The sequence below is a fragment of the Ceratotherium simum genome, chromosome 4 (genome assembly GCF_057802395.1).
Source record: "Ceratotherium simum simum isolate JZ-2026a chromosome 4, ASM5780239v1, whole genome shotgun sequence".
Taxonomy (NCBI): domain Eukaryota; kingdom Metazoa; phylum Chordata; class Mammalia; order Perissodactyla; family Rhinocerotidae; genus Ceratotherium; species Ceratotherium simum.
Window position 1 is genome coordinate 19890963 of NC_141903.1, and position 13938 is coordinate 19904900.

General features: G+C 39.4%; 1 protein-coding gene across 1 annotated transcript in view; it reads left to right on the forward strand.

Annotated features, from left to right (window-relative positions):
• The window catches only part of EBF1 (EBF transcription factor 1), a 385610-nt gene that overhangs the window by 357066 nt on the left and 14606 nt on the right, over positions 1-13938 (forward strand). Inside the window, exons 12-14 of the mRNA XM_014786137.2 lie at positions 11027-11092; positions 12068-12245; positions 12905-13084. Coding sequence (XP_014641623.1) covers positions 11027-11092; positions 12068-12245; positions 12905-13084 — 424 coding nt within the window. The remainder of the gene's footprint in view (positions 1-11026; positions 11093-12067; positions 12246-12904; positions 13085-13938) is intronic.

The following is a 13938-nucleotide window of genomic DNA, read 5'->3' on the forward strand; positions in this document are numbered from 1 at the left end:
TTTCACCTCTGCGGGCCATATGATATGTTGCATCTCTGTCGCTCTATCTGTATTGAAAGTGAATGTTTATAGTCTCAGTTCATCAGTTCACATTAGCCTCATGCTGAATATTTAAACACAGAACAATTTGAACACACCATGAAGGAAGACAGTGGCTGCACTTTCATTTGGAACAGCAAGGGCTCATCTAATAATAATTTAGTAAATCAGCCATTTAGTGGCTCGGTTGTACACTGCATTGTGCCAAATATTATTCAGTTCAACTGTACACTTGCAGAATTGAAATTCAGACTCTAGTCACAGCACTGTTTTTGCTCAATGGAGAGACGAGACCCAAAACCACCATCTCTAACGAGTGTTGGTGCTTAGTGATTTATCACAAATACAGAGCTGGGGCAAAATAAAACTGGGGTCGGCTGTATACAATGTATTCTAATTATGCTTTTATTGTTTTAGTGTTTATGCAAAGACTATCAGTAATTCAAAACCTGCAGTTGCATCAGTGAAAACACAAATAAGAAATCTTTGCATAGCCACATTGCCTGTTAGCAGAAAAAGGGGATGACTAAGGGTTTCAGAAAAGGATAAAGAAAAACCCTACATCTTTATGTTCCACACTGTGACACCGGCCACTCTCTCATCTTATTCATTCACTTATTATTTTTAATTTGAGGAAACTATTCACATTATATCCAGGAACTAAAGTCACTCTACTCAAACAAAAATACAGAAACAAAAGCAAATCATATAGTATATTCAACTCGCAGAGAAAGCATGCTTGAGTTTGATCCCAAGCAACATTTTGTCTCTGCATTCTCTCATCAAAACACAAACTATGGAATGCAGGACATTTCTCTCCTCTCTCCCCTATATCTGGCAGAAAATTTACAGGCAAATTCCACTTCCCTGTTTTGATAATATGCTCAGTTTAGAAGCTTGGTGTTCCCTACTGCTTATGCTTCTTTTACCAGGGGAGTTTAGCCTAGATCTGTGCACCCCTGAAATTGTGTATAGAATCAGGTATGTTTGTGTGTGTGTGTGTTATGAATATGCACACACACATGCATGCACATATTTTTCCAAGGAAGGAGATTGTAACTTCATTAAAAAAAACCCATGACCCCCACAAAAGTTATAATTCTCACTTCTTTAGATTATTTATTTGTTTTTAACTGACTTATTTTGCAGTAAGTTATTCTGTTTCTCATTATTGTATCATGCCCATTTTAAAGATAAGGAAACTGAGGCTCAGAGAGGACAAGTAACCTGCTCAAGCTTACGCAGCTGGTGAATGAAGGTTTTCTACCTCACCGGACTTCCTCACCATTAGCCCGTTCAGAATCTTTCATAGTATTTTGCAAATGGGATTACATCTCAAACAGCACTCAAAGTACATAATACACATTGACTCTAAGAATGCATATAATTTACCAAAGTTCTCTGGAAAATAAGTGAGGCTTATCAATATTATTGCTGGTTATTGCTCAATAAGCACTAACTATACGTTTACTGAGCCAGGTGTGAGCATTAACCCTGCTTTACAGATGAGGAAATCGAGGCGTGCGTTTACAATGCTAATATGTGGCAGAGCAGGGATTTGAGCCAACTCTATGGGACTCCAGAGCCAGTATCCCTAACCACTACCTCCTAAAATTAAGAGAAAAGGAATTTTAAGAAAAAAGGCAATTTTGCAAACCAATCCTAAAAAATCCTCAAGCTTGGTGAGGGTTGGGGAGCGGAAGCATAGACTGAAGTTAGCTCACAAATGGCTGAGCCAAGCGACAGTGGCAGCATGAATCAAAAACACACACAAACAAACCTGGGAGATAATTCTTCTTCTCCTTAGCTGCAGAGTCATCGTCACAGGGACTTGTAATAACAGTTACTCCAGAAGCTGAATTCTGGAACCTCTTTCAAGTTCTTTTTTAGCACTGAGCTCTTGATGAGGGGAACTAAGTATAACCTACTTCATATCACACTCTGGTCACTGGATATAATTACTCATTAGTTCAAGAAGAAGTCACAGGAGGAACAAGGGACTCACTCATTTCTGCCCACTGACCATCCAACATCCGCCTCTTAAAGAATGAAACCCTTAGAAACAGAGGCGCTAGGAGGTCTTCAGCCTCGTTCACTATTTTCAGCCTTGAGGAACACTTCAATTAAGCATTGGAGTAATAAGAACCGAGCCCCAGCAGTCTCGAGGCAATGGATTTTAATTGCAGTTATACTCAGGACCATCTGTAAAGCCTTGGGAATCATCATTTACAGATATCGTTCGTCTGGAGGTACATATAATAACTGATGATGTTAACAATTTAAGAAGCGAAAGCAAAAAGTATTTTTGCCTCCCTTAGATATCCTTAAAGTACAACATAGTTCCAGCATGCACATATCACTTACTCAAGTTTAACTATACGTGCTTGTCCAAAAATATAAATATATACATACATTTGTATACACACACACCAAACACACACACATAGACATATACATACATGCATATGACAGTAAATCTCTTTGTTTATTCAGTGGTCTGTTCACTTTCAAACTAGATATTTATTCTGCTTTGCCCTTGGGAAAGAGAAGCCACAGTCAAAAAGCAAAGAGAAACAGAAGTAGTTAATTTTTGGCTTTTGTGTTTCTAAAAGCCTTGGCGACTTAAAAGATTTTCAAGGGTAATTTTGACTCTAGGCAGTTTTTGTTTCATGTGCTGACTTTACAATCTACCCCTGAAAAAGGCACCTCTGTCCCTAGCCTTCTCTTTAAGCAGAGACTTTTATCCTGATCAGAAAGTCGATTTCCAAGGCCACTCAGCAGGACCTAACCCAGAGCGACGGTCTTAAACCAGTACAATGAATTGGAATAAGAAGAGCCGGCTAGAGGTTACCAAGTTCAGCTCTGTACCTCCAAGCAGGTCATATTCACAAGGGTGCAGACACCATTTTTCACTGTATTTGTGGCGGGAAGCACCCCACGCTCCCATTCACCAATTACCATGACACCATTTAGAAAAGAATGCCAGGAGACCAAAAAGAGGGGGAAAAGCCATTGTCATAACTCTTCTCAGGAATACCTGGTTTCACAATTTATACTTAACTGCTGACACTTGAAAAGTCGAACATTTTGGTAAAATGAATCAAGCTGTAATGTTTCTTTTATGAGATCCCCTTGCAGGAAAGGGAGGTTTGGCACCTCATGGAGACCAAGCTTAGTTATCCATCATAGTAAAGTCACCTGTCCTAGCCAGCTTCTCAGAGGTCATGCGATCGAACCAACAGCTCTTAGAACTATATTATTGCTTACGGAACAGTAATTGAGGCACCAGATAAAAATTACCTGGTCTAATAGGCAGCGAACAATTTTCACTCAATAAAATTATAAGCCAAGTCATTCATTCCATAACACTCTGGCTAATTTATTTGTTGACCTTTTAATATCCATAGCTCTTCAGTGGTATTAACTGCAACTCAAGACAAAATCTCTTGTTCATTTCACTTTCATTGATTTTTTTTTTCCATTGAGGCAATAACAGCTGCTTGAAAACAGCCTTTTTCTTTCCACTGTAAAAGTCAATCATGTAAGTTAGTATGTCTTACGTTGATATAGCTGTGGTAGCTTACAACCTACTTTAATTTCATGTGATTCAGAAGTCTTCTATACTGTGTTGGTAACAAAGGCAAAGCTTTCTGGTGTGTTTCCAGCCATGTGGTACAGTGATACATAATAATATGTTTGAGAAGTAAGAGGGTTCTCATCTAATCTGAACATAAAATCAACTTTAAAATTAGAGGAATTCGGAAGTCCCCCCTGCATTTTCTTTGGACTAGACTAGAATGCTTTTGATGCCTCTTGTATGAATAGTGGTAGGCCATTTCAAAATATTTAATTCCTCTGTTCTGGAAATTTCTGCATATTTTGATTGTGGTTTGAATTTTATTTTTCTTTAAAGACTGTGGGCAATGAGTGTGTGCTAGAACATTTGTTAAGTTTCAGCTGAAGCTTCTTATATAATAAAATACTATGAAGTCTTTAGAATGCATGGTTATAAAGTGTAATTGTTACACATTTGGCATTTTATGCCTCCCTAGAAATAACCACTTGCTACCTACACTTCATCTATGCTCCTCCTTTCCATTTCAATTTACTCCAAAGTGGTCCTTAGCCATAATGAGAATGCCCCTTCCAACAGAAACATGTTTAATTATAGCCATGCTAAATGTAAGTGACTCTTCTCAGTCGTAGGGCTTCTGAATAAAGAGTGTTTAAAGTGTGACACTAAAGGTTTCTAATGATCTGCGGTAAGCTCTATTTCGAGAAGTTCATATTACCAGAAAAATGAAAAATTTGAGGAATGTCTCAGAGGATTGGAAACTAAACAGTGCTCAAGTATTATTTTGGTTTGTTTTACCCTTTCCCTCACTGCCCTCATTATATGATTTTTTAGAACGCAAAGTCTACCATTGTGGAATTTTCCATTTGGCTAAACAAACACAAAAGAAGTTGGGATATAAAACTACCCTCCACAGAAATACCTCTCAGTACAACTAGTATTTATTGCTTTGTACATCCAGCTATGTGGGAAGTGGGCTGCAAGAAACTTTCAATCAATTTTTCGGCTTTCCAGCTTTCCAATTGGTGGTGTCACCCAGATTTTCAGAAGCAAGTGGAGAAAGAACTAGAACTTAAAGGCTAGTGAGCTGAATATACTTTTCAAAATGTGGACCCTATAGTAAACTCCAGAGTGAGGAGGTGAATGAAATCAGTGCTGATTTCCTTGATAGATGCTTATCGCCCCTAAATCAGGAATGATTTTGCTGCTTCACTTCATTTTATTTTGTTGCTGTTTGAACCCACTGCATCTTGAATCTCATGATAAGGCAGAGTAGATTGGTGATAAATGCATGTCAGGAAAATGTGCAGTGAGAGAAAAGTATTGTACTTCTTTCCCAGGAATCACCCATGTCAACTTGACTTTGATAATTGATGTTTCTAGTTTAGCTTCTGTTTCCTTCTACATCCCGCAAAACATTATTTCCCACTTGAGGGAGCATAAAGCCGAGCACAGACTGTCCTCCCAAATTACTGAAGCATCCCTGGGCCTTAATTTTATGAGAGAGTTCCCAGAATCTCAAAATTTGATTCTGAAACTTGAAATTAATGTTGTGCTGGTAAATGGGTATCCATCCGGCTTTATGCGTTGGTCTATATGTGCTCTGAATGAAAGTAAGTTCAGACTATCTCCTCTGCTCATCTGGGTTTGAATTACTCAAAACATTGAATTGGGTTTATAAATGGGCTCAGTACTGGGCAGTTAGACAACCTTCCCCTTCTCCCTGGAAGGCTAGATGTGGCCAGTGAATATGAGCTTATTTGCTACACATTTGAGATCAGACACTGAAGAGAAGATTCTCTTGGAAGGTGAATAATCCTCAGAGATTTTACTGTCATGAAACAGAAGGAAAGATGAATTAGGGAAGGCTGCATATCAGACATGTTATGCCTGGTTCCCAAAGTGTGCAAATACGTAAGTATTTCTAAGGGCCTGAGAGTACAGTTAATAAAATGCTGATGTACATCAAGACCAACCTCATGTTGCTAGCAGCCTATAACTTGAGATAATGTCTGTACCTGACATGATTCATTATATTAATCACAAAATTAAAATGTAAGCACAAGCTAGCAGGAGTGAAAGAGAGAATTCATAAAAAATTTTTAAAAAGTGGCATAAAAATCCCCCCCAGTGATCAAGACTTGACCTTTGGGAATTTATATATTGGATTAAAAAGTCTGGAGCCAAATAGAACACCAAATTTAAGTCTTCTGCTTTTATAAACCATGCCAAATATATCACTTTGTCATTTCATCATATAAATTAAGCATGCAGTTTTTAAAATCAGTAACTATCTTAAAATAAACTCTTCAACAAGAATTTCTCAAGGCCTGTGGTTTGCTAAACATTGGACTAGGGGCTTAGAGAAGGAGATTAAGACATATCCATGGCCTCAAAGAGCCTATGGTCTAGTTGTGGAGAGTGAAGACTAACATACTTAAGATCAGAGCAAAGTGACCCCACAGCATCTACTTCTGTGCTGTGCTGGGTGGCATAGTCAGCACTATTTCTCAGAGGAATGAGAGAGAATAGGAGCTGGGGTATCAGTGAAAGCGGAATTAGTTCTGATAGAACAGTGTAATTCTCAAGAGCTCAGGCTCTGATGTCTAACAGGCCTGAGGTTGACTCCCCGCTCAGCCAGTTGTCAGTTGTGTGAACTTAGGGAAAGTTGGCTGACCTCTCTGAGTCTTAGTTTCCTCATCTGCCAAGTGGTGATATGGACAGTATCTTAAGAGGCTCTCTGTGAAGACTGAACGAGTTAATGTTCCACTTTCAAAAAACAACAGTTAACTTTGTCATTACTATACCACCACCACCACCACCACCACCTTCATTACCACGCTCTGGAGGATGGGAAGGCATTGTAAATGGGCCCATATTGAAGTCAGCATTCCCGATAAAGGGAAGGCAAAAGGAGTGAAGGTATGAAGATAGGAAAGAGCCCAGTGTTTTACTTCTAGGCCAGAGAAGACTAGCTAGACCGGAATAGAGAGCAGCTCTTCAGATGTGTAGGGAGAGGAGATTGGATAAACAGGGTATGAACAGATGGTGGGGAAAATCTTTTGTAATCCCCATAGAACGCTGTACCTTAATTCTGGGAAGACAATGTGCCTTGAAAGGTGCTGGAGAGTAATATCAGTGTGTGACTACTGGGACAAGAAGCTCAAAATTACTTGCTAACTGGGGACTGGCCCGGTGGCATAGCGGTTAAGTGCGTGCGGTTAAGTGCGTGTGCTCTGCTTCGGCGGCCCAGGATTCGCAGGTTCGGATGCCGGGCGCGCACTGACGCACCGCATGTCAAGCCATGCTGTGGCAGCATCCCATATAAAGTAGAGGAAGATAGGCACAGATGTTAGCCCAGGGCCAATCTTCCTCAGCAAAAAGAGGAGGATTGGCAGTAGATGTTAGCTCAGGGTTATACTCTTCCTCACACACACATACAAAAATATTACTTGCTAATTGATTGGGCTGCAACTTAGGACGTAAAGCTGAATCTTTCCTCTGTATTTGTAACCTAGTCAGCATCTTTATTATAAAGGTTCCAAAACATAAGTAAAACCTATAACAATTACACTTGACCTGTTTCTCGGAACTTTACTCGTCCTTGAGTCTCCCAGCATTTCTGTAGACTAAGTAGATTTAATATAGCTTATCTCCTTTTTTCTTTGCAGACCCCCAGTCACAGAGTCATCAACCAATAGTCATAGCAAGACAGGTGAAGCCAGGTACTAACTGTGAGAGGAAATAGATCAGCAAAAAGTTGTTGTTTTTAAGGAGTAAACATTTCCTGTTTCTTTAAAAGAGAAGAAATTCAAGGCCATGGAAAGAAAAATAGTCTGACTCAGGATGTAAACTGGAGAACAAGCATTAGCTCTGTAAAGAGACTCCAGGGCTTTTCAATACTTAGGATACTAGTATTTGTCTTCTTAATTCCCCAATAGGATATATTTTTTTTAATTCTAGGATAGGATTAATTATCTTTGAAGAGTCTAATCTCTACCCTCATGTCTTAAACTGCAAGCAGAGAGACGTTTTAAACATTATGAAAAGAAGAGAAAATCTCTCCTGACAAATAAATGCCTTGAAAAATTAGATATTTGTACTAGTCAAGTGCTTTTTCTTTTTGGAAATATTAAAATTGCATATTAGAATGGAAGGATCCTTATACTCTGCTCCTTCCTAATGCCACAAAAAATAAGACTTTAGGAACAATTTCAGAGACAAAAGATTATACGAAACATCTAGCTCTTCCCCTTATGGGAAGTTTCTGTTTTTTAACATCCCAGGCTCAATCATTTCCTAATGTGAAATTACAGATTTTTTAAATTACCATATAAAACTGCAAAAAAATTACACTTGTGACCACAGAAGAGATAGCATACAATATCAATTTGATTTTAAAAGGCATACATCTTTTATACTACCTGTCATTTTTATAATGCCTTTTACAAATTTAATCAATACATTTTAACATTCTATATACTTTAAGTGCAATGTACAATAAATATTCAAGTTTCATCTTAAACATGCTTTAGCCTTTAAATTGTTAAAACTGCAGTGCCCTTTCAATCTACTTACATAATGTCATAAAATATACATTTCAAGGTAAATGAAGTCAGCTACTTCAATTTAGTCCCTCAAACTGGTAGTAAATGAGAGGTTAACACTATGGTGCCAAACCCATTATTGAGTAAATTTAGCACCTTGGACAGCTCTGTAAAATCTTTATTGCTTTCCTGACCTGCTCGTCATGTTCTGTCTGTGTGTTCAGTGGCTCTCAGCTCTGATTGAAAGGCAATATATTAGATCCCCAACACAAACACGCTTGGGGGCTAGTTCACTGGGAGCGTAATGACATGGAGGTGAGAGCAATTTTCTGGTCACCGAAATCCAAGCACCTTGCAGGTCTGTTGCACTAACTCATAGAGGACCCAGAAATTTCCTTTCTCCTTCCTCTTTGCAGAAATAACTAATAGAAGCTGAATCACATTGGCAAAGCTGAACCAAATGTGGGCTCTCCTTTAAACCCCAAAGTTGATACTGCCATGAAGGACATTCTAAAATGAGCGAGATATCATTTAAGGGAGTCACTTCCAGGACAAGAAATCCAGGTTCACTCTCCTCAAGACTGCTTGTCTGAAGCCATACTAGGCTGATGACCCACCTATGGCAATGTGCCTAGTGGAAAAGCGTGCCCCAGCTTTGTGGATCAAAGAAGGATGCAGCTTTAGAAAGCAAGATTCACATGTTTCATTTTCAAAGGATTAAATGATGATGATAACTCTGAGTACTGAATAAAGAGAAAAACAATTATGTATTATGTATATATGGACTATGTAATTGAAAAACTTTATCACCAAAAATATATGAGATTAAAATATATAGCATACACTGAGAGTTGGAATTTTTTCAGATTTACAAAAAATTCAAAGATCTTGGAGTTTATTTTGAACTTCACTCTTCCCTGGTTCTGTGAAATTAATTAAAATAAGAAGCACTGCTCTAAGTCCTCAATGATAGTGTTCCAGGATTGAAGTTCGCAAGTGCAGTTTCTAACTGCACCTCGTCTTGATTTTGACAAACTGGAGACTTGTATTTTCTTTTTCCCTAAAATGAAAGAAAGAAAAATACCTTCTCTGCCAAGCTCCAACACTGGCATAAATATTTATTTGAAGAAATAAATGAACATAGACCCAGAGAAGTCAAATCTTAGTGAATAAACTAACTTGATCTTGTTTTGTTTTAATCTTTCCTAAGAGCCAGATAAAGCTATGAGGTTTTAGTGAAAGCAGCACAAGCTGAATTGGATCTGGGGATTGGGTTTAGTGTGCCCATACCATAGTAAATTATTAACTGCTGTGGTCAGACAATACTGCAAACAAAAAGTGGTAAATTATCTTGTAGCTTGCATTAAAAAAATAAAGAAATTATTTCAGATATATTGATTCAAACCCTATTGATTATATAATGCTTTTCACTCCTTATGTGAAAAATAACTGAACTGTTTTATAGATGGGGTCTAGCAGCTTAAGGCAAGCATAAATGTTTATTGAGAACTGAAAACCCCTCTATCTCATTTTTGAATTTAGGACATTATATATGTCATAAGTAGTTACTACAATATGACAACTATTTTATCTTATATTATAGAGAATTTAAAATTGAAAAATGCTAATATGTATCTAAAAGCTTGTCATTTCAAGAGTTGTTCAAGGATTTTTGAAGAGGCTATGGTGACAGCAAAATGAATGCAATTATATCCCTATTTTCTGATCAGTGTCTACAGTATATGAAAATTGAACAGCACTGCTTCTCCATGCAGAAATCTATTGTGCAAAACATTTAAAGTTAAAATTCTTTTTGAAACTTTACCCACAGGAAAAAAAATTGTAAATATATCTTCTTGCAAATCACCTCTGATAATCAAACCATGCCTTTATGTTTGGTTCTCTGATGAGCCTCCATTTTACAATGTATCAAGTGTAACTTTCCCTTTCACTTTCCAGTATAAATGAATCTGCAGAAAATTAGGGCAGAATGAAGAGGGAATGATTTCTTTTGGTTAGGATAAAAAAAATTACCACCACACACACTTTTGTAGAATGCCCTACATTATTAGAAACAAGCACATAAGCTAAATATGGAAGCCCAGCTAAATGAAAAGAGGGAGACATTTTTTCTTCAACTGGAATGAACCACAGAGCATATATCTAGGATGAGAATGAATGAGCAAATGGGGAAAAGGACAAACAATACTGAAATAGCAAAGAACTGCTATAAAAGAAGCAGACTCTGCCAGTCATAAAAATTGGTGCAGAGGGCCCTTCTGGGGGCAGGAGAATCCTTTGTAAGAGCCTCTGACAAACAGTGCATTACCTCAGTGTGTGGCTTTACTACATCACCCCCTTATATCATGGCTCTGCCACACAAGGGAGATAAACAAAAGAAGTTTAATGCTACATGCTTCTAGTAGCCGAAGATTGATTGGAAATCCCTCGAAAATGACCTGTCTGATAAGGTCATGGTTCCTGGAATAAGCAATTAAGTGCAAAATAAACACATCTTAGGGATTCATAACATGCACTGAGTGACATCGATTGTAGTAATCTAGTAAATGACCTCGCAATTGTATTCAGCAATAAACGTATGAGTGCTTTATCGTGCCTATGGCAGACTATTGAGTGATGTATTTTATCTTGCCGTACCAATGATGCTCACCTTTTGACTCGATTAAGTGTGTATGTGAACAGGGATAAATTGGTGATTTAACGCCATTCTGGGGTTTCCCAAGCTACTGCCTTTAAAGCAGGGCATTGGCAAAGTATGGCCAGAGGGAACTGGAACGTGATCATGTGAAAAGATAACGACAACCTGCCTTCACTCAGAGGATTGTATCTGCTTTTCTCTTGACAGGAAGTAATACTCAAGAGGGCCGCAGACCTGGTGGAAGCGCTGTATGGGATGCCACACAACAACCAGGTAAGCGTACTGGGTTTCAACCTGTACAGGCTTCCACATTCAATGAAGATCTTGGGTTCCTTATTGGAGTGAAAAAGTATGAAAAAGATAAAAGCCACTTGCACAAGTTCAGAGTATAAGTCATTCAGACATAACATGCTGCAAGGCTATTCACTTCTCTCTTCTTTTGTAAATCTTTTATTGCCTTTTCTATGGAATCATTTTCCGTATGAGAAAATGTACTCCATTTAAAACAAATCTTCTGTGGGAATATACTTCATAATTGAGCAAGAGAGTTACTGGTGCTTTATTTTATTCCTCTCAGGTTTTTAAGCAAATTTTGGAGGAAAAAGGGGGTTTAATTTCTTCTCCTAAAAAGTATAACGAGGCCTGAATATTATTGTCTGCTTTTACTTCATAGAGCAACTTCATGCGTATGATTCAGATTGCTCAGGAAACTATGAATCTGAGAAATCGATTATTCACTCTCTTTTGTGTCACTTGAGTCAATGTCCTGGGAACACATTCCCACTAATACTTGGGGACACAGGTAGTCATACAACCTCCCCTTGACTTCAGCAGGGAGATGAGTTACAGCCTCTATGTGTGTGTGACCCCAGAGTTCCTGTGTGTTCTTGGTGGAGAAGGGAAACCCTGTGGTGCTGTCATATACTATGAGATAGTATGAAGGGACAGCTAAGACAATGGGCAGTCAGCATCAACAGACAGAGTTATGTAGCCCAGCTCTGTCCTTAGATAGGTGAGTGTCTTTAAGTGAGGTCTTTGCCTCTCTGAGCCTCAGTTCCCTATTTGTGATATGGGCCTGATGATGATGAGACTAAACTCATAGGTTGGTTGAGAGTGCTGCAGAAATTAATGCAGTTAACCACGGAAAGCCCTGAGCACTGTGCCTGGCATGTAGTAAGCAATCAAAAAATGGTTTTATTAGGAGCATGATTGGGGGTAGCTAAAGCAGGTATTCCTTTTACTTTTCAGGAAATTATTCTGAAGAGAGCAGCTGACATTGCAGAGGCCCTGTACAGTGTCCCCCGCAACCACAGCCAGCTCCCGGCCCTCACTAACACCTCCGTCCACGCAGGAATGATGGGCGTGAATTCCTTCAGTGGACAACTGGCCGTGAATGTCTCTGAGGCGTCGCAGGCCACCAATCAGGGTCAGGAGTCAGAAGCCTGCTCTTCTCTCTCCCCATTTCCCTGCCCCTTCCCAACTGCAGGCTACCCTCTTCCCATTTATTTAGCACAAAACAATTTTTATTTAAAAATTTTTTTTTCTCAAAAGGGGAGATTCCTAATTTGTGTATATCAAATACTATTGTAGAATTTGGGTTCTAGCTATCAGGTCTGGTAATCTGGTGTAGGGGGCTAGAAAGGATACATGCAGGTAGCCGCCTCGCCATTTGACTTTTCACCATAAACCATGAAAGACAGATCGCAAAGAGGGTTGGAATTAAAGTTCTGAGGGGCCAAAGCACATTATCCTCACCCGGGGAATAGGAACCTGTTAACTCCAGGGTACATCTCTTAGATTGGGATTTATTTCTGCTCCAGAATAATAATTTATAGGCCCTGCATTGCCACTTCTCACGGCCCTGCTAAGTATTTATGATCTTCTAAGAAATGTGTCTTTTGCTTGCTTCCCATTTTAATCACAGAGCTAGCACCACCAACCCACGCACATGAATCACCCAACCCCTTCCCTCTGGGATGTGGCGAGGGGGCAAGAAACAGAGACCTTCCTTTCCCCAGTCCTTCAGTATTGCCATCCGTCCTCCAGGACCACCCTCCTCACCCCTGGTTTTGCCCCCACCCTCAGGTTTCACCCGCAACTCAAGTAGCGTATCACCACACGGGTACGTGCCGAGCACCACCCCCCAGCAGACCAACTATAACTCTGTCACCACGAGCATGAACGGATACGGCACTGCCGCCATGTCCAATTTGGGTGGCTCCCCCACCTTCCTCAACGGCTCAGCTGCCAACTCGCCCTACGCCAGTAAGTAGAGATGTGTGTCCTGTGTTTCTGCACGTTTTCGCTTGAAGAACTTGGGGTCTTGCTGTGTGGCCCACTGTGCAGGTCTCCTCAGTCTGAGGGTCCCCACCCTATGAGCGTTGATCCAGGCAATGCTACTAAAGGCAATACTGTCTCCAGCAGAAATCTCTGCCCTCCCTTGCTCACCTTCCTCTCCCCAGGCTCCGTGAGTCAGAACTTTGCTGCGACCGAAAGCAGCAGTATGATGTCATTGCAAGAACCCGAGCTTTGAGTCAGCTGGAGAGGGTTTACCAGTTCTACCTGCTTCTACCAGTTACTGACTGGTGGCCCTGGGAAAATTCATCTCCTCTCCAAGCCTCAGGTTTTCTCACCTGTAAAATAGAGAAAGAACTAGCACTCACCCATACAGTTGTGTGGAGACTTTGATAACATAACGCATGTAATGAGCTTGTCCTGATGCCTGGCCCGTGAGAGGCACAATAAGTCTAAGTAATAATCATAATGAGGGAATGATAATAATAAGTGGTGCTGGTAGTATAGCATAGTAACAACAGTCTAAAACATAAAATTTCTCCCTTTAGGAATATGACTCCTTTATTTTTTTTAATGCTTGGAATTCTTTCCCCTTTGTGTTTGATGTGTATTTAAAAAAACAAACTTAACAAATCAAAAAACCACACTCCATTTTTTTCAAAAATCTGACAAGATGAAAAACAATACACACGTACACAAGAAATGTTCTTTGATGTCTTGTCTCTGTCTTAAACAAGTTTAGCTTAAAGGATTTTTTGGTACAACATTTAGATTGCATCTAAAGAACCTCAGGGAACTGGCATCTTTACATATAAAATGTTATG